A 24,985-nucleotide genomic window follows, 5' to 3' on the forward strand; every position below is an offset into this window, starting at 1 on the left:
AACTTTTGGGGGAGCCAAAAATTATATGTGGATTTTCAACTGTGTGGGGAGTCAGCACCCCTAACCTCAGCATTGTCCAAGGGTCAGCTGTATTTGTATGTGTCAGCCTCTGTGACTGGCCTTGGCAAGAAGAGAGGGTATCACATTTTCTCATTTCTTTCCTCTCAGGAATAATTCCAGCTGATGGGAAGACGACTGTGACTGTTACGTTTACACCCCTTCAGTATGGGACTGCACAAATCAAAATGCAGTTATGGATTTCACAGTTCAACTCTCAACCGTACGAATGTGTCTTCACCGGAACGTGCTATCCCAACACGGCCTTACCGTACGGCGTCTTTGCAGTGTTTTTGTTTATCCTTAGCCCTTTTTCAAAATCCAAGTGTTCTTTTCTTCCATTCTGTCTTTCTTATAAGAGAATGCCATCAAAAACTTATTTAAAATGATGAGCCGACACAAAATATACTTTAAAACATAACAGAAATATAGAACATGTCTATGCCAGTAGCAGGAGTTGCTTCTGACAGGAAGGGAAGAAACAAGCAAAAGGGATTTTTGAGGGACACGTTTTTCCACTGATTACTACTGGTGCACTGCTGGAATTTTTTACCATATACATGTCTTATTGCCTATTCCAAAATTTAAACAATAGGGCTAGAACAACGTAACTGTTTTTAAGGTTTCCATGTAGCATTTTAATTAATTGAGCCCCTGCGGTGTGCAGTGTCCACTGCAAAGCTCGGTGGAAAATGGACCACAACCTCAAGAGACCAAAATAAATCATCTAACAAGTGACTTCACATGAGGCAGAGACAGAAATGTGCCACACACAGGAGGGTTTTCAAAGCACCGTCAGACTTCACGTCAGAGTGAAGCTGTGGAACGGGATTAAGTTGTACTTCATAACAAATCCTTTCTGAACTTCCATTTCCATTTGAATACGAGCTGGTACTTTTACATCCCAGTGCCTCTGGTTAACATCGTGGCTTTTTCTTATACCCAGGATTTTTATAAAAATTAAAAGTTGCTGGGTGTGGTGACTCATGCCTGTAATCCCAGCACTTTGGGAGGCTGAAGCAGGCAGATCACCTCTGGTCAGGCTTTCAAGACCAGCCTGGCCAACATGGTGAAACCCCATCTCTACTGAAAATACAGAGATCAGCTGAGCATGGTGGCATATGCCTGTAGTCCCAGCTAATCGGGAGGCTGAAGCAGGAGAATCGCTTGAACCTAGGAGGTGGAGGCTGCAGTGAGCCGAGATCGGCACCACTGCACTCCGGCCTGGGTGCCAGAGCAAGACTTCATATGAAAAAAAAAAGTTGTCACAGTATAAATACCAATCTTAGAAGATTCTGACAATTATTTTGAAAATGATAGGGAAATATCTTGGTTTTCCTCCTCTTTGCACATGGAAACACATCACATATTAACATCATATTACAAGTGGAGCAGCAACCTTATACCAAAATATGAACTCACTCCATGATATCATATATATTTATATCATGATTTTCTTCACAAAAATTCAAAGCAGCCTAAATCAACTGTAGGATATTATTGTGGCCTGCTGGACCCAAATCCTGCAAATAACCGTCATTGAAATAAGATCACTCAGGCAACAAAGAAATAGAACTGAATACAAATTTTAAAACTGCTGATTTTTCTGCTGGCCAGGTGAGCAAAATGCTGTTTGTCATTTCACATCAGGTGCTACAACACTCAAATGACTTTCTTAAAGCCATCACGTGAGTGGGATTTTTTTTTTGTATATCCTTTCATAGCTGTGCGGGTTTTTTATTTGTTTGTCTGTTTGTTTGTTTGTTTGTTTTGTTTGTTTGTTTGTTTGAGAAGGAGTTTCACTCTTGTTGCCCAGACTGGAGTGCAACAGTGCAATCTCAGCTCACTGCAACCTCCGTCTCCTAGGTTCAAGTGATTCTCCTGCCTCAGCCTCCCAAGTAGCTGGGATTACAGGTGCCTGCCACCAAACCCACCTAGTTTTTTTGCATTTTTAGTAGAGACGGGGTTTCTCCACATTGGTCAAGTTGGTCTCGAACTCCCAACCTCATGTGATCTCCCTGCCTCAGCCTTCCAAAGTGCTTGGATTACAGATGTGAGCCACTGCGGCCGGCTCCCATAGCTGTGTTTTTACATGTACGACAGCATTGTATGACAGAAGCACCATACAAATGCAGGCGTACACTATTTCTAAATTATTATGTTAATAACTTGATTCATATACTCTTGACATTTTCAAGGACTATGTTTTAAGATCTGCATGTCTCTCCGAGCTGCAAATAATATTATAACATATAAATTCTACCATGAAGGGAAAAAAACTGGCTATCGTTTCTCAACAGGGAAAAATACTGGCTGTAGCGTTCTCTGAAATTGTCATAGATTGCTTTCTTCATTTCACTTTAGGGTGTGTGATAGCCTTATTCTTGTCTAAATTTGGCACTGCCAAATTCCACATGTAATTCGTTTATCATTTTCTTAGACCTCTTCATTTCCATCATCAACGTTGAGAATGTTCTTTAGGAGGCTGCTTTTTAACATCCCCAGGTTTTGTTGCTCCCCAATATTTAACAGCAGAGATGGTGTCAAAGCTCCACTGAGACGGGGATGCTGAACCACAGTTCACTACCTGGCTAAGCACCTCACCCTGAACATCAGAGCATGTCGGTGGGTGTGAGTCTCACCAAGGGACAGGTTCTCCCATGCCCTCAGTTATAAGGATGCTCTTACATGACAGACACTAAATTTGAGGTTGCTAACATATGTTCCATAATGCAACAGGCCTGTTCAGTGGGTGCTCAGCAAACGCATATTAACTGTCAGAGTGAGTAAATGTTCACCTATTTTTTTCTTATTTTTATAAGGTCATGGAAAACAAGTGTTTATCCTATAAAACAATTTTCCACACATCCTTGCTTAAAGAAATGCTTGATATGTAACATCAATTTTACCTAAACTACTATGCCAAATTGGTACTAAACAAATAAATTTAAAAATGGTAATTTTCAAAATCGTAACTTTGCCTTGTGTTGCAGAAAAATAGAACTATTAAGAGCGAAATAATTTCTAAAAATAAAATGCTTCATAAGTAACATTTCTGAATAGAACACAGTTCTACTGCACCTCGTAATAGAGAACCCGAGTAGCTTCAGTGGGCTGTTAGCTGCAATGTCTCTCACTACCCACGTCCAAAGTCAGTTTCTAGTTACAGAAAAGATCCCAAACATTAGTCTGAATCTCTTTTTGAAACATCTTGCTACAAACAATTGGTATAATCATTCTTTTACTAGGAAAATAAATCAAGGTAAGATTTTTTTTTAATGTAATAACTCTAGCTATTGAAAAACCAACAGGCTAGAAATGGATTGTGCTAGACCATGAGACCATTTTCAGCATGTCATGTTTTCAGTCATTATGTTCTTTAAGAATATAAGGCAAAACAACCATTGGTGGGCTATTTTGATAGCTCTGATTATACGCGAATACAGTGACATCACATTTATTTTAGTAGACCACTGTTGAGGTACACATTTATTTTCAGTTTAGACAAAATAAAGGGCTTCAAGTTGTGGTGTTGTCAGAAGGAATATAAAAATTCAGGGACCCAGTGGTTCACGCCTGTAATCTCAGCACTTTGGGAGGCCAAGGCGGGCGGATCATGAGGTTAAGAGATGGAGACCATCCTGCCTAACACGGTGAAACCCCGTCTCTACTAAAAATACAAAAAAATTAGCCAGACGTGGTGGCACACGCCTGTGGTCCTAGCTACTCAGGAGGCTGAGGCGGAAGAATCGCTTGAACCCAGGAGGCAGAGGTTGCAGTGAGCCGAGATTGGGCCACTGCACTCCAGCCTGGTGACAGAACAAGGCTCCGTCTAAAAAAAAAAGAAAAATTAGGTACCTTGAGATAATGACTTATTTACTAATTTAACATTTATTTTAACCTATAGATTAGAAGAATTTGAAAGGTTGAATACCCTTTCTAAAAAAGTAAACATTCCTCCAGAAAAAGCAATGACGCATGTATATTTTCACCGACCACCAGTGAAGCCGAAGCTTCAGAAGGTGAAGGTACGGTGGGCCTTGTCCTCAGTGTGATGAAGGGGTGACAGAGCAGCAGAGTAACTGATTTCCCTATTGATTTGGTCTCTTAGGAAATTGAGTATCAGAACCTGAGATTTCCAGTAGATTTATCGAATCCCTTTGCTGTGGCAACTGTTTTAAACCAAGAACCAGGAAAACTGAAGATTAAAGAATTAAGAGAAGGTAACCAGTTGACTGGCCATAAAGCAGCCCCTGAGCAGAATATGAAAGAGTTATTGCTTGTCACATTGCTTACCTACGAACAACAAAATTCAGTTAGACTGCTCTTATGCCTCGCCATTAGAAATGTGTTTTTCTCTCTGCAAATGATTCCAATTTGATTACTGGTATAAACATTGTCTGCTCCTGCCTTCAGTTTTGGATCAAGGCACTGACATTTCAAAAACAAGACAGATGAAGGAGGCACTCTTTGAACAGAAAGTCAGACAGGACATTCACGAAGAGATGGAAAATCACCTTAAGTGGTAAATATTGAGCAATTATTTGTATCAATTGGCAGTACAGTTGTTCTTAGATGATATTTTATAAATGAGAGACAGTCCTTCTATTTCAGTAGGAAGTTTCTGTTACGAATAAATACATGTGACCAAACCACGCTCTTTCCCAAATGTGACCAGACAGCGGCAGGACCGGAATGAATTGTGGGAGATGCTCCCTGGTCCTGCTGGTTACTGCTGCCGGCACCCCCTCACCCCAGGACAGATCTGGGTGGCTTGGGCACCCCAAATCTCACCCCCATCACCCTCCACCTCCCCAGGAGCCCCTGTGCCTTGGGCTGTGTGCTCCCCTATCTCTGGGGGAATGGCCCTTGTTTCCATCAGAAATCCCTTCTGCTTCAGCTTAAGTCTGTAGTTATGGCCTGTCCTCAGTTAATGGTAAGTACTCCAAGGAACTGAAAATTTTAGTTTTAAAAATACCTTGTCCCTATTATGAAAAACAGGTAGGTCATCATTGTAGGAAACCTGAAAACATGGTTTTTTTACATATAGAGAAGGAAAAAAATCACAGTGATGCCATGACTCAGCAATGCTCAGTGACCACTGTCAACACTGGTGTTTTTGTTCTTTCTATGCATCTCTGTATCAGACTTGCAGTAAGTAGTCCAGTTCTTCAACACAGCAGCCCAAATCCTATTCTGAATGCTGTGTTGTTCCTTTAATATTTTTCCCGACTTTTTATGTTAAACGATCTTAAACCCACATACACTTGACCTCAGTTCACTAATTGTTCACATTAAGACACATGCACTTCCCTTACTCCTTATACATGCACACATACACCCATATGTGCCGTTTTCCCCCTGAACCATTTACAAATAAATTGCAGACATTGGGCAGCTTCACCCCAAAATACTTCAGCATGTAGCTCCTAAGAACAAAGATATTCTCCAACATTACTGTAATCACTTCCAATGGATTTTGCACTGATACAATAATATTATCTAATAATCAGTGTATAGGCAGATTTAGCCAGTTGTTCCAAAATGTACTTTGTACCTGGTCTTTTAAAATATTTATTTTAAATATTTATTTTAAATTTTATATAAATAAAATAGAGACAGGGTTTCGCCATGTTGCCCAGGCTGGTCTCGAATTCCTGGCCTCAAGCGATCCACCACCCCTGGCCCCCAAATTGCTGGGATTACAGGCATGAGCCACCAAGCACAGCCTATACCTGGTTTGTTTTTGTTTTTGTTTTTTTGTTTTTGGAGAGAGGTATCTAGGGTCCAAAGATCATACCATTCGTATTTAGTTTTCATGTCCCTTTAGTCTCTTCTAACCTAAAACAGTTCTCCAGAACATCCCTCCACCTCCACTTTAAAAATCATAACTGTTATTTATTTAAGACATGTGCTGGGTCTCGTGGTGAATACATTGCATATTAGTTTCTTTAAATTGTGATAGAATTCATCATTGTAACCAGTTTAAAGTATATAGTGCAGAGATTTTTAGCAAATCCACAGTGTTGCATGACCACCACCACTACCCAATCCCAGAACATTGGCATCAGTAGAAAAAGAAACCCCATATCCATTATCAGTCGCTCCCCATTCCCCACTCCCCGGAGCTCCGGCAACCACTAATCTACTTTCAGTCTCTATGGATTTGCCCACTCTGGACATTTCACATGAAGGGAATCACATAATACATGGTCTTTTGTGACTGACTTCTTCCACTTAGCATGTTTTTAAGATTCATCCACATCATAGCATGTGTTAGTACCGCATTCCTTTTTATGGCTGAATAATATCCCATTGAATGGATGTGCAGCATTTTGCTTATTCATTCATCAGTTAGTGGATATTTCAGTAGTTCCCCACTTTTCAACTATTGTGAATAATGCTGCTATGAACATTTATATGCACTTTTTTTGTGTGACCATATCTTTTCAGTTCTCTTAGGTATATATCTAGGAGTGGAATTGCTGAGTCATATTGTAACTCTATGTTTAACTTTTTGTGGCACCACCAATCTGTTTTCTGTGGTGCCTGAACCATTTTACATTCCCACCAGCAACATCTGAGGGTTACGGTTTCTCCACTTGCTCCACAATACATATAATTTTCATTATTATCATCATCCCCATCATTGCCGTCCCAGTGGGTGTAAAGGGGTGTATTGTTGTGGCTTTGATTTGTATTTCCCTAATAACTTAGGAGGTTAAGCATCCAGATGTTGTTATTCATAAATATTTAAAATAAGTTTCACTTTGTAGAACACATTCTTCATCTTCGTTACGTTGCGAAGCCTCTGTAACTTCTCTCTCCCGTGTGTTCTCTCTCCAGCATCTCAGTGTTCCTTTTCAGTTGTGGAATATAGTGAAGATGTTCCATCCTAAAGTTGACTCTGGTATTTTGATGGGTTCTGGACACTGTTTTTTTTCTTCCCCAGGCAGGTGCACCTTGGTAAAGACCCTATGTCTTTTAAACTTAAAAAAGAGCTTACTGAGGAGTGGCAAAGAGCATGCGCCAAATATAAGGTCAGAATTACTGCTAATTTGCTATCTTTTGTTTCACTAGATGTTTTTAAATTCCTACTATATGCAAGATGCCAGGTGGAAGAAAACCCACAGTTAAATTGGGAATGGGGAAGGCTGATGACAAGTAAATTGTCAACCATAAATCAACACTGGCTATAAATGTCACCAGAGACCTATACTAAGTATTGTAAGGATTCAGAAGCCAGAAAGGAGAGAGAACTCATCTGATTGGAATGCTTCCTGGGAGACATCATATAAGTTTTTGAAAAGTAGCAAAGAGGACAAAGGCATTCACATGGAGGGAATGGTTCAGATTCTAGCTGGAATTTTGAGTTGGGGTCCTCTGTCCCATGATCTCCAGAGCATGAAGACAAAAGAGACCCAAAGTTGGTAACCAGGAGCCACATCAGAGACAGATGCAAATGACAGTCCCAAGTCAGAGATCCTCAAAGGGGCTATGCAGAAAAAGGGAAACTGGGCTGAGGGGAGTGGGGCCACGCCTGGGGTGCCAAGGTAGCACCTGTAGGTTCAGGGATGTGAACTGTGGGACTGTGCAACACCCATGGCCTCACCATGCTTTGAAGATGGTTGTTACCTACACAGCAGGTGTAGAGAACACTGAGGACAAGTCCATAGTGGCTAAAACACAGGATACACATGGGACAGAGGAGACAGGAGTCGGCTGGTGCTCTGTGTCTGAACTGAATTGGCAGGACTTACAGAATGATCACACATTGCATTAGTTGGCTCAGGCTGCCATAACAAGTATCACACAGACTGTGTGACTTAAAACAACAGAAATTTATTTTCTCATAGATCTAAGATCCAGCGTGGTTGATTCCTTCCGAGAGCCACGAGTGAAGGATCTGTTCCAGACCTCTCTCCTTGGCTTATCGGTGGCCACCTTCTCCTCATATCTTCATGTGGTCTTCCTCTGTGTCTGTCCTAATCTCCTCTTTTATAGGAACACCAGTCCTACTGGATTAAGACCCACTCTAACAGCCTCATTTTAACTTGGTCACTTCTTTAAAGACTCCATTTCTAAATACCATCACATGCTGAGTTCTGGGGGTTAAGCCTTCAACGTAAGAATTTTGAAGGAACACAATTTAACCCGTAACACAGATATTTGAGCTCGGGAATGCGAGGTTCATGTAGACGGACTTTACAGCAGTGGGTGGGAGGGATTGAGGAAAAGTGTTTCTTGTTAGATATGAATATGTTTCTCGTAGAGAATATACTTCTCTTTCTAAATTTGGAGTCCACCTAGATATTTAAATAAATATAAAATTTTTTCTTATTTTTCTTTATTTTTCATAAGACAAAAGAATATAAAATCATTACATTGGTAAATCTTTGCATTTAGAAAAAGCACGTACTAAATTGGCATTTAAATTTAGTTCTGTGTGTTCAGATTCTTTGCATGCTCTCTTAAAAACAAAATATCAAGTATTTTCTGTCAACCCCACAATGGAATGCTGTTTTCTAACCTTTTTAAAGATGAAGTTGGCACATACATCCCCAGATCAATCATTGTGGGCATTGAGGCTGTGGCTGCGGGCAGTGACAGCCAAGAAGCAGTGCCATCCTTAGCATGGCTCCTGGGGCAAGGAGGATGAGCAGGCAGCCCAGACGCCCTGGAATATGGGAGACCAAGCATCTCAGGGACCCCATTCCATGTGTCCAGGGGATTTCATCTGAGAGCTGAGTCCTGGCAGGTGACCCAGTGGCAAGGAACTCCTGGAGGGCCCAGGCACATGGTAGAAACAAAGGGAAGAAATGGTTGAGGAAGGAGGGAGTTGGCCTCAGAGTGGCACAGCCCTCAAGGATGATGAGCTTTTACTCATTGTCAAATAAGCAATGTCTTAATAAAGATATAATAAGTCTCCCTTGTCATCATTCTAGCTAATGACCTATTTGCCAGTCCTTTCTTTAAATTGCCTATTTTATTTTACTCTTGATGCTGGTGAGGGTCTGGGGCTCCCCATGAAATCTCTACTTTGAACTTCATGTGCACAGTCTCAAACTCAACTTCCCAATATGTACCAATCAGAGCTAGGCAGCTCACCACCCTGGTGACAATAACACACCTCTCTAATTTCTGAATAGGGTATTAATATGATAATCAGAATAGATTTTTTCCAAATAAGTCTTTAAAAATAATTATAAACAGTGTTCTTAAGAACCAAGCTGGTTTTTGAAGTTACCCAACAAACAAATAATAGAACACACAGATAAGCAAAAACTAATACCATCTGTGGAATATGCAAGTCCCCTTTCCCACATGGGCAGGCGTGTATAGACGCTGACCCCAGCCCAGCCAGCCTACCCCACGAGTCGCTGTTGGATCCTGGGAATAAGAAGAATGACCTAGGCACCATCAGGGAAGCAGGCAGGTGAGGCAAGGGGAGCAGCCTGGGGTCACTCACATCTGGGGAGCCACAGGTCGTTTTCTGGCCCAGGAAGACCTGTCAGCTTCCACTACCCAGGAGAAGGGAGGAATCCCCACATTCCTTCCTTAAAACCTGATGCCTGAATAATCAACTGTGAGGAGCTTAAGACTTTACTGGGACATTAAATGTCTTTTTGATGAAATCTGTATACTGCCATAGTTACACAGTTTCTTAAAATTCTTTCTACGAATGTTAAGTGTCTTGGAAATAATTTCCAAAGACACTATCTTTTAGTTTAAAAAAAAAAAAAGGTATCGAGGGCCGGGCGCAGTGGCTCACACCTATAATCCCAGCACTTTGGGAGGCCGAGACGGGTGGATCACGAGGTCAAGAGATCGAGACCATCCTGGTCAACATGGTGAAATCTCGTCTCTACTAAAAATACAAAAATTAGCTGGGCACGGTGGCGCACGCCTGTAGTCCCAGCTACTCGGGAGGCCGAGGCAGGAGAATTGCTTGAACCCAGGAGACGGAGGTTGCGGTGAGCCGAGATTGCGCCATTGCACTCCAGCCTGGGTAACAAGAGTGAAACTCTGTCTCAAAAAAAAATAAAAGGTATCGAGTCTGTGCTTCAGTCAGAGCTCCCTGTGTTTAAACAATGTGATCATAATGATCTTTTTTACCTACTTGTGTTTCACCACTTTCAATGGGAACGTCACGGGTGGATTTGGCCAATTGCTTAATGGGTTTCTACAAGTTTTAAAGACAAAGCTTTGTGCATTTATATTCAACTTAAATTATTTTGATGATTAAAAACCCAGCTAAATAGAGGAGATCCTATTTTGGATGAGGAATTTCAGCGACTTAAAACAGAAGTTAGCCAGAAACGGGTCATTCGCAATCGAGAAGAGGTGGGTAACTTTCCTTTATTTAGAATCTGATTATTGGCAGTTCTTTAAATGTTCATTTTTTTAATGCTAAACAATTTTATAGAAATCCTTTACCAAGAGATATTTAATACTTTTTAATTCGCATACATTTCAGAGGGTTTTTTTTACCATGTTTTTGCAAGTAAACCATCAAAACTGTAATTCGTGTTTCTCTTGAAATGAACAGCATTACATACTTTGGCCACTCCTTTTCATCCCTGTACTTTCTCATTTTGGGTCTCCTTTTTCTGTTTCCCTTCATTCTCTAAGCCCCTGTCCACAGGTCCTCAAGGTGGGTCCCTGGGCCTCTCTTCATTGTCCCCCATCCCTTGGTAGAAAGAATACAAAATCAGAAGTAAGAAACCAGAGTTCTTGTTCCAGCTCTATGACAGATAGGGGACCTTGGCAAGCATCTTGACTGTGGTGCCTTAGTGTGCTCAAATGTAAAATGAGTACAGTGGTCCCATCCACCTGATTATCTCTGTCTTGTAATACTAGCTCATTTTCACACTGCTATGAAGAAATAGCCAAGGCTTGGTAATTTATAAAGGAAATAGGCTTAATTGACTCACAGTTCTGAATGACTGGAGAGGCCTCAGGAATCTTATAATCATGGCAGAAGAGGATGTTCTTCTTTACATGGTGGCAGGAATGAGAAGAATAAAAACCAACCCAAGAAGGAAGCCTCTTATAAAACCATTAGATCTTGTGAAAACTAACTCACTATCATGAGAACAGGAGATAGTGAGTTAGTGAGTTAGTTTTCACTAACTAACTAAGATCTAATGGTTTTATAAGATGATTCAATTATCTCCACCTGGTCCCTCCCATGACATGTGGGCATTATGGGAACTACAATTCAAGATGAGATTTGGGTGGGAACATAGCCAAACCATCATTCCACCCCTGGACCCTCCCAAATCTCTTGTCTTCACAATTCAAAACACAATTATGCCCTTCCACGGGGGTCACATGGGGATTGTGGAAACTACAATTTAAGATGAGATTCGGTTGGAGACACAGCCAAACCTTATCATTCCACCACTGGTCCTTCAAATCTCATGTCCTCACAGTTCAAAATACAATCATGTCCTTCCAGCAGTCCCCCAAAGTCTTAACTTATTCCAGCATTAACTCAGCCTCAGTCCAAAGTCTCATCTGAGACAAAGCAAGTCCCTTCAACCAATGAGCCTGTAAAATCAAAAGCAAGTTAGTTACTTCCTAGATACAATGGGGGTACAGGCAATGGGTAAATATACCCATTCCAAATGGGAGAAATTGGCCAAAACAAAGGGGCTACAGGCCCCATGCAAGTCAGAAATTCAAGAGGGCAGTCATTAAACCTTGAAGATCCAAAATGATCTCCTTTGACTTCATGTCTCACATCCAGGTCAGGTGGGCTCCCATAGCCTTGGGCTCCTTTTCTCCTGTGGCTTTGCAGGGTACAGCCTCCCTCCCAGCTACTTTCTCAGGCTGGCATTGACTGTGGCTTTTCCAGGTGCACAGTGCAACCTGTCAGTGGATCTACCATTCTGGGGTCTGGAGGGTGGCAGCCCTCTTCTCACAGCTCCACTAGGCAGTGCCCCAGTGGGGACTCTGGGGTGGGGGGGGTCCAACCCTGCATTTCCCTTTGTACTATTCTAGTAGAGGTTCTCCATGAGGGCTTCACCCCTGCACCGAACTTCTGCCTGGACATCCAAGTGTTTCCATACATCCTCAGAAATTTAGGCAGAGTTTCCCAAACCTCACTTCTGGACTTCTGTGCACCCACAGGCTCAACACCATGTGGAAGCTGCCAAGGCTTGAGGCTTTCACCCTCTGCAGCTATGGCCTGAGCTGTACATTGGCCCCTTTTAGCTATGGCTGGGCCACGGGGCACTGAGTCCCAAGACTGCACAAAGCAGCAAGGCCCTGGGTCTGGCCCGCAACACCATTTTTTCCTCCTAGGTCACCAGACCTATAATGGGACGGTCTGGTGTGAAGACTTCTGACATGCCCTGGAGACATTTTTCCCATTGTCTTGGCAAATAGCATTGGCTCCTCATTACTTATGCAAATTTCTGCAGCTGGCTTGAATTTCTTCTCAGAAAATGGGATTTTTTTTAATATCACATTATCAGGCTACAAATGTTTCAAACTTTTATGTTTTGCTTCCCGTTTAAGCATAAGTTCCAATTTCAAACCATATCTTGTGAATACATAAAACTGAATGCTTTTGACAGCACCCAAGTCATCTCTTGAACACTTTGCTATTTAGAAACTGCCAGATACACTAAATCATCTCTCTCAAGTTCAAAGTTCCACAGATATCTAGGGCAGGGACAAAATGCCCCCAGTCTCTTTGCTAAAACAAAGCAAGAGTCCCTTCATTCTAGTTCCCAGTGAGTTCCTCATCTCCATCTGAGACCACCTCAGTCTGGACTTTATTGTCCATATCACTATCAGCATTTTGGGCAAAGCCATTCAACAAGTCTCTAGGAAGTTCCAAAGTTTCTCACATTTTCATGTCTTCATCTGAGCCCTGTAAACTGTACCAACCACCTCTGCCTGTTACCTAGTTCCAACGTTGCTTCTGCATTTTTTAGTATCTTTATAGTAGCACCCCACTCCTGGTACCAAATTACTGTATTACTTCGCTTTTACTCTGTTATGATGAAATATCTAAGGCTGGGTAATTTATAAAGGAAAGAGGTTTAATTGACTCACAGTTCCACATGGCCAGGAAGGCTTCAGGAAACATAATTATAGCAGAAAAGGATGCAAACAAAACCTTCTTCACATGGCTGCAGGGGTGAGAAGAATGAGAACCAAGCAAAGGGAGAGAAGCCCCCTACAAAAACCATCAGATCTCTTAAGAACTAACTCACTATTATGAGAAAAGAATGGGGGAAACTGCCCCCATGATTCAATTATCTCTAGTTCCTCTCACAACACATGTTTATTATGAGAACTACAATTCAAGATGAGATTTGGGTGGGGACACGACCAAACCATATCACTTGTTAAAACCCTAACTTTTAATTTTAACAATGAAAAATTCTTTCTAATCTCCCACCTCCATCGTTCTCACTTTTCTCTGTTGGTTTTGCCATATCTGAATTATTTTTACCTCATTTATCCCTACCCTCCTCCTCACCACATTTCTTTTGGCCACAAAATCTTGCCAATAGCTCTTCCACGGGCCATACCAGAGTCCAGCCTTTGGGTATCCCTCATGACTAATCCAACAGGATTTTCTGTCTGTATACCTCCTCTTTTCTCTCCTCTGCAGCTCATGGTATATGCCAAAGTGAGACTGATTCCCTTCTGATAGCTTTTTTATATCATTTCCTTATTCAAAAACCTACAGAGCCTGAATCTCAGGCTCTGGCCAGCCTCACTATACCCTCAGGCTCTCTTTCCTTCTTATTCATTTACTAATTTAGACACAATGGTGCCCAGGACATGCAGGCACATGTGGGACAATATATGTGTCAGCACCAGGCATGCAGGGCTGAGTAAAGCAGTCCTTCTTCCCAGCCAGGGGATCTCACAGCCCACACCTCTCAATTCTGGATGCACTGCCAGCACCACCACGTGGGATTGGTGACTTTATTATTTCTCAAAGTCACGTGTGTTTGCTTAAGCGTTCCCAACTAGACTGTAAGTTTCTTAAAACCCTAATCTTATCTTCCACTTTTGGCCTTCAACTTAAGAAGTGTTCCTTATAATGCTGTGTACACTAAAAGTGCTTAATAAATAAATGCTCACTAAGCAATACAACAAATAAATAATTTGGGATCAAACTCTAAAAGCTTTCATTAAATGTTTATGACAGGAGTTAAAATTTAAATGTAAAATGTGCCTATATTTTATATTCACAGAAAATCAAAGAATTTCATCCTAATTTTGATCCACTCATTAATAACACTTGGCTCAGCAGATCCAGGGCACGAAGACGGTTTCAACAAGTAGCACGCAAAGTAAGTCTCAGCACCAGCTGAAAATGTTGATTTGTTTGCTCATCAGCATAAGGATATCAAGTAATGGTGGTTTGATAACATTTATTGAGATACAATTTACATGCCATAAAATTCACCCTTGTAAAGTGTACAGTTCAGTTGTTTTTAGTGTATTTATAGAGTTTGGCAGCCATCACCTCTGTCTAATTTTAGAACATTTTTATCATCTCAAAAGGAAATTTGGTGCCCATTTTCAGGCACTTCCCACACCCTCCTCCCCACAGCTCCTGGCAACCAATAATTTACTTTCTGTCTCTATGGATTTGCCTTTTCTGGGCATTTCATATAAATAGAATCATACAATATGCAACCTTTTAAAAATTCAATTTTTAAATTTATAGTTGACACATAATATTTGTACATATTTATGGGGCACAGTGTGATGTTTCAATGCATGTATACATTGTATAAGGATCAAATCAAGATAATTATCATATCCATCGCCTTAAACATTCAATACATGGCTTTTGGTAACTGCTTCTTTCATATAACTTATTTCCTAGGCTTGTACATGTTTTAGCATGTATCAATACTTCATTCCTTTTTATGGCTGAATAATATTCCATTGCATGGATACACCATATTTTCTTTATCTATTCATCAGTTGATGAAAGTTTCAGTTGTTTTCACCATTTGGCTATTATGAGTAACAATGGGATATTGATCGATTACTTCTAGGGAGAACAATGGAGAATGTCTGAGAGATCGTGCCTCTAGCATCCAGGCTAATGCCTACCTTTCAGAGGTGTCATCTCCTTCTGCAGCTTCCCCACCTCAAACTGGTCCTCCAGTGGCTTCCTGCTAACAGGATAAAACAAAGACTTCTGATCCTCTCATGCCAGTAAAGGGTGTCATATGACCCCTGGTCTGGCTGCAGCCACACCTCTCTAGCTGTCCTTGTCCTTTCATTGTCCCTGTCCGGTCTGCCACACAAGTCGTGCTCATTCTCTGCTACTATCCTGTGAATCTGCTCTCAGCTCTGACTACAGTGCCTCCCCAGCTCTGCTCCATGGGCCTGCACCTGTCCTTGAGCCAGCCTGAGTCCACTTTTCCTGCAAGAGGCTGTCCTTGCACGCTTTAGTACTTAGGGATCTCCGTGGTGCCATGTGCTTCGTATGCTGCCTGTAAGTCTCTCATCTGTGTCACTCGTGTGTGGTTTCCCTGGTGGGCAGGGCCACACCTGAAGCCAGTGAGAGCAGTGGATAAAGCCTGGGCTGTGGAGCAGACTGCCTGCACTAATTCCTGGTGCTGCCTCCTTCCATTTTCTGATCCTGGGCAAGTTACATAACTATAGTGCCTTAATTTCCTCACCTGAATGCTGAGGAGAATAATGAGACCTGTCTCACAGGGTTGTTGTGAGGATCAAATGAATGACTATGTTTAAGAGACTCCAGATGTTTATGTTACAGCTTATCTTTCAGGCAGTCTTCTCAGCCTGGACTGGCAACAGTCTAGGTAGAGGGAGGCAGAGCTCACTGCCTTAGGGACCTACTCACGAGCCTCCAAGTCCCCGTGTCCCTCTTACCCACCAGCCTCCAAGGCCCAAGAGCCAATGTCCCTGGTGAGGCTTTCCCTGGGTGGTCTCTGCATATGTGCAAGCAGGGACCACCACAACAGGCTCGGGGCAGGGAGGATCGTGGTAAGAGGCAGCACAAAGCTGTGCTCCCAGGGAGGAAAGCACAGCCATTGACAATAGGCAACAGCAAGAGACTGGCCAGGCTGGCTTGTTGCTAATGGGACCACCTTGGTCCTTCTGCATCGAGCCCTCCCTCCCGAAAAATGGTGTCAGCAACGATGGACTTTGTTCTGAGTGATGGCTCAGACTGTTCCTCACATGCCACAGCAAGGCCTGTCAGTTCTATGTGCCAGTGTGTCCCCAGCCTGATGCCTTGCCTAATCTCCTCAACTGCAGCCACAGACCAGGCTCCCACCATCTCTCGCCTGCACCATGGCCACAGGTCTCCCTACATTTAGTGCCACATGGCAGCCAGAGTTGTATTTGCAGAGCCAAAAGATGACAGTGCCTCTCCCCCACTGAAACCCTCCAAAGATGTTCTGTAACAGTTAGAATAAAATACACAATTTTTATCAACGCTACCAGACCACATGGATTTCTCTCTGTCCCTTAAACATGTCTCCTTTGTTCTGGCATCAGGACCTCTGCACCGGCTGTCTCCTCTGCTGCGAACTCTCTTGCCAACATCTTTCCATTGTTGTCCTGTCATCATTCAAACTTGGCAGAGGCCTTCCCTCATTATCCTTGCATAAGAGAGCCGGCCAGTCACGGCCTCAGGCACTTACCCTCTTATTTTCTTCAGGGTATTTATCATGGTTTTTTGTCTTGGTGTTTACTGTCATCCCACTCCGCCCCCTACACACACTTGGAATATCAACTCTGCGTGGATGTTTATTTGCTCCTCACTGTATCTCCAGTGCCTTGCACAGGACATGGCACTGAGTAGCCACTTTATAATATGTGTTCAATGAAAGGGTCGTTTACAGAATGGAAAACAATGTAAATTATGGAATAAACAATCCCCTCAGCCACAGCTCTGCACTCAGGTAGCATTCACCTGCAGCAGCATCTGCTCTGAAGGCAAAGCTTAGAGATGTGTAGCTAGCATTGCCCGTAACCCACAGTGCTACTGCTACAGAATCACCCATGCCATTTGTCCTTCAACTCTGAAAATAGCACAGTGGTAGCATTACTATTCAGATATATCCAGAAGAAAGAACATAGAACCAGTCATTCTTTCCACACTGGAAATAGGAGAAAAATCAAGGTTTATAAATTGGATGGGACAAGGCCAGATGACAACTTGGTCTTTTTTGTAATCAGGCAAGTCAGTGTTCTCAGACCTTGAAGTCCCTGTGGCTGCAGACTAGGAAAAGTAGCATGCCATGCTCCCTGTGAATTCTGACTTACGGTGGTGATCTCAGCTCTTAGTGTGGTTGGGTAAAGTGAATTAGGTTGAATGTCAAAATGAGCATGTGTTGATTAATAATCTGAAATCATTATTCGCTCCAATTTCAGGTCATGATTCAGGGAAGATTATTCAATATACTGAGTGCTGTTCGTGAAATGGACAAAGAGAGTGTCCTGAGAAAGATCGGCCAAGCAAAACAATCAATGGCTCAAGGTGAAGTATGGCTGCAAAGCACAGCGATGCCGAGACTGATCATGCCTCTGAGCGTGAGCTCTCCTTAGAATGAAATTAGCTCTATGCAAATACAAAATTTTCACCAGCACACGTATTAGTTTCCTATCCCTGCCATAACAAATCACTTGTGTCCTCTGCTTTCTCTTGTCACCAGAGACTAGGGTAATTATGATTTATACTTGCTGATTGACTGGTTGAGCCTGATATTTTCTCAACCTAGCATTTGCACATTAAGCCTTTTAAACTTAATGGCTTAAAACAACACAAATTTGTCATCTCACAGTTCTAGAGGTCAGAAGTCTAAAATCAAGGTGTTGGGAGGGCTGAGCTATCACCTGGGGGCTTCAGGGGAGCCCATGTCCTTGCCTTTTCCAGCTCCTGGCATCCACCTGCATTCCTTGTCTCATGGCCCCTTCCCCACATGACCTCTTGCTTCTGTCCTCACATCTCCTTATGTGATTCTGACCCGCCCCCCGTTTCTTCTTATGCAGACTGTGATTAGATAAGGCCCACCTGTCTAGTGCAGAATAATCCCCCATCACAGAGCCCATCTGCAGAATGCCTTTTTACCATGGAAGGTAACACATTCACAGGCTCCTGGGAATGGGATGTAGACACCTCTGAGTGCCATTATTCAGCCTATCTCATGATATAAAGTGAATCTCCATGCCAGGTTTGGCTGAAATACCTACCCAGTTGATAATGAACAAGGTCACCTGACCCCAAACCAAGTTGTAATGTCTGTGAAGTTTGGCTGTGGCTCGACCTCCTGTTTTGTGCCCTCTGCTTCCTCTTGTCACCAGAGACTAGGGTAGTCATCATTTATACTTGCTGATGGACCAGCTGAATTTGGTATTTTCTCAGCCTAGAATTTGCACATTAAGCCTTTTAATCTTGTATTGTCTTAGCTACTTATGGAAATTTCTATGCTGGCCACTGCGACCACCGTAGCTCATGCCAGTAATCCCAACACTTTGGGAGTCCAAGGTGGGAGGATCACTTGAGCCCAGGAGTTCAAGACAAGCCTGGGCAGCATAGAGACCCCTGGATAATTAAAAATTATCCAGGACTAGTGGCATATGCCTGTAGTCCCAGCTACTCAGGAAGCTGAGGTGGGAGGACCGGTTAAGCCCAGGAGTTCAAGGTTACAGTAAGCTATGATCGCACCACTGCACTCAAGCCCAGGTGACAGAGCAAGACCCTGTCTCTCATAAAACAAACAAACAAAAAAAAGCAAAGAAATTCCAATCCTCTGATGCCCAGCTTGGCTGGGACTGTTGGAGACCCATGCTTGGTAGCTTCTGGGACCCAAACACCATGTCATCATCTTCTCCCAATACATGTATTCTCAACCACAGTTTGTATGCCAGCCCTCAAGCAGCCCTGATCTTTCCAGACTCTTCCTCCCTTCCTGGCCTGAGCCTCAGAGCCTTGTTCAGACTTCACCGTCCTCCCTGGGCAGCAGCCACACTCCCACCTGCTGCTCCACTGAGACCCAAATGTGGATTTTGTTTTTCAAAACATTGTATAACATAATAATAATTCTTTCTTCATCCTATATTACTTTTTATCTCTGGTGTTGAAGTTTCTAACAAAGAAAGTTTTTTTCTAAAAAACTGTAAAATTTACCTGTGAATTGTAGAGAAAATGTCTTCATTTACTTCTTTTATCTTTTTCTTTGCTTAATTCATCAGAGATATTTTAATGATGAATTATAATTTTTTGGAAATAAAGATAAAATCTTTTTAACTGGAAAAGAGGTTGAGGTAAGGAACCAAGGGAACACTAAAAGTGGAAGTAAATACATATATAAACACACACACACCAACTAATCGGTATATGGCAAATATGCAAATACAGATAGTGATTTCCCATAAAAATACCTTTAGTACCCCCTAAAAGTGCTGGGGTTTTTTTCCCATAGAGACAAATTTCTTCAAATTCTTCCTGCGGCGGATCAGTCAGGATGATTATACCACCCGGTTCTCTGTGTCGCCCGAGGAGGTGCTGCCCTTCGCTTTCCCAGACTGCAGTCCGCCCCAGGACTCCAACGAGTTGGTAGGTGCTGTCAGGCTTGGTGGCGGGAAGTGGGCAGGATCATGGTCGTGTTGGGCAGATACAAGGCAAGCCCTACCTCAGTCTCAGTCCCTTCTCCTCCTCCCTGAGGCTCCAAAGGAAGACCAGGAAAGTATGACCAGTGGGAAACCCGGGATCATCTCTTGCCATCTGCCTTGCTCCTGATATACCTGCACAGAGCTCCCTTGTAACCTGGGCTGGATCCTTCCCAGCCCAAAATCCAGCATGAGCACTGAACTCCTCCCCCCACCCCCGACCTAACTGCCCTGAAACTGGGCCTGAGTGCAGAAGGTCAGGGACAGGAACCAACAGGGCTCTACCTGGCCCAGGGAGGCAGGCTCTGCTCAGCTGGGCCCTTCGGCTGCCTGGGCAGATGTTGGAAGTCAGGAAACAGAGAAAGGCAGCCCTCAAGTCTGGGTCTGATATCATAAGAAGGGACTGTGACCCCAGAAACTGACACTCTAACCCATCGGACTCACAATCCACTTCTGTTTCCTTCTCTTTATCTCTGGGGTGTGTGTGTGTGTCTGTGTGTGTGTGTGTGTGTGTGTGTGTCTGTGTGTCTGTGTGTCTGTGTGTCTTTCTTGGGGTAGCAGGAGGTATAATAGCTCATCCTTCTTCCTTTATGGGCACAATGGTGCATGATTAAAATTAACTGCATATTGTTAGTTAACTTTATGTTGCATTTACCATACGTTAAGCCAGTGTCTTAAGTCCTTCAAGTGTATCACCTCATTTAATCTTCAACAAATCTACGTGATAGGTTTACCATTTTACAGATGAGGAAACTGAAGCACGCATTCACATGGCCAGTAATAAAATGTTGCTTGAGTTCACATCGTTAGTAATAAAAAGTATACTTAAATCAATATTGCAAGTGCATGTGCAAAATATTCTGTCAATTTCAAAGGATAAACTTGTCATTCACATTCTAAAGTATTTGTTAAGCATTGCGGGTAATCTACTCGAAAATTATAGGACTGAATTTAGAAATTCCTTATGTTTTCTGCTTTTGATACTTGTGTGATTTAAACGAGCAGAATAATTAGTTCCTAAGAAATAAAAAAACAGTGATTTTCAAGCAACAATAAATGTCTGATACTCGATAATTAATGGGGTGAAGAGGTTGATGGGGTGGAAAGGGATCCTCACTATGCAGTGGAGCCCCCCTCATTATTTTTTAATAGTTTGAAGGTGATATGTTTCATTTGATATTTTAGCTAGTGCTACAAAGACTTCTCTGCTGCTCAGGGTTGTTGAAAAATAGAGTGCTCAGCATTCCTGTCTATAAAAAAGAATCTATTAATTTATTTCATAAATACTGTGTTTCATCAGTTGTAACATGCTTTTTTTTTTACATTTAGCATCTAGAAATTGGGAAATGGTATCATTGTGGCATATTAACGTTTCGTCATATTAATTCAGTGATTGTGTATTAGATTAGGGGATATATGCTATTTTTGGAGTCCCCATCATATTCAGGCACCATCCAGATCCTCTGGGTGTCTGAGGCAGACTACCATGAAGGAAGTGTATTTGGTAGTGCTTTGTGGGTTCACACCTGTGGAAGGCAAGCTGAGGGGACAGGATTGGATGGAGAGAGAAGTAGGATTGGGGTCCACCTCAACAAAGGCCTCAGCTGTGCCCATGAGAACTCTGCAGCTAGCATAAGGTGAGAGGACACAGCATGTTTCCCGTGGCTTCAACACACCATGGAGGTGAGCTGCCTGGGAGGAGCACTTGATCCTGACTGAGCAGCTCCCTTCAGATGAGGCAGCTCCTGAAGAGGGCTCCCCTGCCCCACAGAGGTGTTTCTGTTCCTAAACTCCTGGCATCTGGGGGGCTGAGTCCTTCCAGCCTGAAGAAGCTTCTGGGTGACACACTGTAGTCTCCAGAACCATAGAAAATAAAAAAGACTCACATCCACTAGGAACATGGAAGAGGGGGTGGCCAGGGCTGGCTTCCTGCCCTACAGATCAAGTGGCAACTGTGGTTGCAGGAGAAGTTGCTCTGAGAGTAGAAGTGGTCATTTAATATTTCGAAATGTAATGGAAACAAGCATAACCACTCTTGCTCAGTGTTGAGTCTCTGTTCTTTTTTCTTCTTTCACATTTTAGGCTCCTGATGGCCTTGGACTGGTCCCAATTAAGTCTTCAGAAGTTCAAATCAAGCAGAGTTATTCCTTCTTCAATCTGCAGGTCAGACCTGTCACATAGAATTATTTTTCTTATTAAGTAAACAAAACATTCTTGAATTTGAATTGCTAGCATTTTATAGTTTTGCTTTATTATAGATTACACTGTGTAGCACACTCTGCTGTTATTGCATGGCACATGGGAGGTACAGCAGATTCTTTTCTCATAGTATGGCTTATGCAAACCAGGATATCTATTTTATGGATATACCTGTATCATGCATATATGAAGCTACCTGAACTACATATATTAGAAACTTCAAGAAAAAATACAAGATAAAGTGAGCAAAAATTAGTCAGCCTTTCTTGAGGTATATGACCACTTCTGGTTTTGAAAATGAAAATATTTTGGTGTACTTCTACACTTAAGCCATATGGTATGGTTGAGTTATCATGAACACTCACATGTGCTGAAACCCAGGACAGGGCTCGGGACTTGCACTAAAGTCTGTCCAGTGCTGGTCCAAACTAACAACAGCCACAATTCGATGACTACAACGTGGTGCTTGTCTTACTTTTACCACCAGGAAGCTCAGAAATGCTGTTGTTGAGAAGTAGATCCCACCAAATGGCAACCGGTTTTTAAGGATTTTCAATCTTCTTTCATCTCCAGGTTCCTCAACTGTACAAAATTAAGCGATATCAGCCGTTCTCTGTCCACAAGTCTTCAACAAGTTACAGACCTCAAAAGCTTGCCCGAGCCCTAAGGCAAGGAGCCGAGGTAACACATCCCCACTTTCCAGAATCGCTCTCATCTTTTCCCTCTTATCCTGGCATAAAAACTAACGTGCTGCCTTTGGCCCTTGTTAGGATGAAGTCACCACCATCATAGCCCTTCCAAAACAGGACTCTACACCTCAGCTCTCTGACAAGACCTCAATCTTGAGCATGAAACCACCTGAGGCCTTAGCCACATCCCTAGATTATGATCCACTTTATGTTTTTGTAAGTGACAACTGGCAGAAGCCTTGTTTTCTGTGTTCCTTTATTTCAGCAATTACTCTATAGGAAACAGAGCATTCATTGGGAATATTTTGTTCTCTTTGGAATTTCAAGTGTTGAACAATATCTGACCTTTAAAATTGCTTGCCAGCCTTTATTTATTGGAGAATATCAATGATTGTGCCTTTTAGCAATTCCTGCACCTTTAAGGAAAATAATTGTATGATCTTTTCCAAACGTCTATACTGTGTACATATAGTCCAAAGAAGAAATTTAAAAAGAAATTACAAATTATTTTTAAGTGAATGAAAATGAAAACAAACAAAAAATCTGTGGGAGATTTGTAGCACTGCATATCTACATTAGAAAAGATGAAAGGTTTCAAGTTAATGTCCTAAGCTACCCCATTATGAAACTAGAAAAAGGAGAGCAGATGAAAACAAACTAAGCAAGAAAAAGAAATAATAAAGGTCAAATTGTAAGTCAGTTGAATAGGCCGGGTGCAGTGGCTCAGACCTATAATCCCAGCACTTTGGGAGGCCAAGGCCGGCAGATCACTTGAGGTCAGAAGTTCAAGAACAGCCTGGCCAACATGGCAAAACTCCATCTCTACTAACAGTACAAAAAATTAGCCAGACATGGTGGCACAAGCCTATAATCCCAGCTACTCAGGAGGCTGAGATGGGAGAATTGCTTGAACCCAGGAGGAAGAGGTTGCAGTGAGCTGAGATCACACCACTGCACTCCAGCCTGGGCAACAGAGTAAGACTCCATCTCAAAGAAAAGAAAATCAATGAAATAGAAAGCCTAAAAACAATAGAGAAAAACTGGTTCTTTGAGAAGATCAATAAAATTGGTAGACCTGTAACCTAACTGATCAGGAAAAAATGCAAAAGGCACAAATTACCAATGTGAGGAACGAGAAAGGTGACATCACTACATATTCTACAGATTTTAAAAAGGTAAGAAGTGAATATTTTGAAAAACTTTATGCCAGTAGATTTGATGACTTAAGTTAAATGTGCAAATTCAGTAAAAGGCACAAACTGTGAAATATTATTTAAGATGAGATAAATAGCCAAAATAGCTTTATATTTGTTAAAGAAACTGAATTTTTGGTTGAAAACTTTCCCACAAAGAAACCTCCAGGCCCAGATGCCTTCACTAGGGAATTCTCCCAAATATTTAAGGAAGGAATAATACAAAATCTACACAGCCTCTTCCAGAAAAAGGAATAGATGAGGCTAATTCCCAAATCATTGTAGAGGCTAGTGTTACTCTGATACCAAAGCCAGACAGAGACATTACAGGGAAAAAAAAAAAAAAAGACTAATATCCTTCATGAACATAGATGAAAATATTTGTAACAAAATTTTAATAAATCAAATCCATTGCTATATAGAAAGGATAATATATCATAACTAAATAGGGGCTTAAACAAGAATACAAGATTAATTTAACATTAAAAACTCACTGTAGTTTACATATAAGACACTAAAAAGGAAAAATATCTCAGTAGTAACAGAAAAATTATCTGACATTCATTCCTGATGAACATTGTCAGCAAGTTCAGGATAGAAGGGAACTTTCTCAACCAAACAGTGGTCATCTATTTGAAACCTAGAGCTAAAATCAAACTCAATAGTAAATGACTGAATACCTTCCTCCTAAGATAAAGAATAAGGCAAGGATGTCTGCTCTCACTAATTCTATTTAGGATTGTAAGTATAGCCAATGTAACAAGACAAGAAAAATAAATAAAAGACACCCAGATTTGAAAGTAAGACATAAAACTGTTTTATTTACAAAAAAAAAATATTATTGTCTATCTAGAAAATACAATTAAATCTATAAAAAAGCTACTAAAACTAATAAAGGAATTTAACAAGATTGCAGGATGCAGAATCACCATATAAAAATCAATTGTATTTCTATATACTAGCAACAAACATTCTGAAACTGAAGTTTCAAAAGCTGTATCATTTAACAATAGCATCAAAACACATGAAATATTTAGAGATAAATATGACAGAAATGTATAAGACCAGTACACTGAAAATTATAAAACATTGCTGAGAGAACACAAAGAAAACCTAAATAAATGGAGAAATAAACAGATTAATGGAACAAAATAGAGGATCCAGAAATATATTCATTCATACATTATGGTCAATTGATTTTTGACAAAGGTC

General features: G+C 41.7%; 1 protein-coding gene across 4 annotated transcripts in view; it reads left to right on the plus strand.

Moving 5' to 3' along the window:
* CFAP221 (cilia and flagella associated protein 221) overlaps positions 1-24,985 on the plus strand; it is a 120,379-nt gene that overhangs the window by 57,861 nt on the left and 37,533 nt on the right. For 3 of the 4 annotated variants that reach the window (XM_064382836.1, XM_021667933.2, XM_064382838.1), the window contains 12 exons: positions 169-328; positions 3,965-4,085; positions 4,169-4,280; positions 4,474-4,582; positions 7,010-7,097; positions 10,312-10,401; positions 14,283-14,381; positions 17,455-17,560; positions 19,506-19,639; positions 21,775-21,855; positions 22,465-22,572; positions 22,662-22,796. In XM_064382836.1, the coding sequence (XP_064238906.1) occupies positions 169-328; positions 3,965-4,085; positions 4,169-4,280; positions 4,474-4,582; positions 7,010-7,097; positions 10,312-10,401; positions 14,283-14,381; positions 17,455-17,560; positions 19,506-19,639; positions 21,775-21,855; positions 22,465-22,572; positions 22,662-22,796 (1,343 nt within the window). The remainder of the gene's footprint in view (positions 1-168; positions 329-3,964; positions 4,086-4,168; positions 4,281-4,473; positions 4,583-7,009; positions 7,098-10,311; positions 10,402-14,282; positions 14,382-17,454; positions 17,561-19,505; positions 19,640-21,774; positions 21,856-22,464; positions 22,573-22,661; positions 22,797-24,985) is intronic. The other variant, XM_064382837.1, reaches the window with a different exon arrangement.

Source organism: Aotus nancymaae, unplaced genomic scaffold (assembly GCF_030222135.1).
Source record: "Aotus nancymaae isolate 86718 unplaced genomic scaffold, 86718_ANA_hifiasm-v0.15.2.pri h1tg000029l, whole genome shotgun sequence".
NCBI lineage: Eukaryota > Metazoa > Chordata > Mammalia > Primates > Aotidae > Aotus > Aotus nancymaae.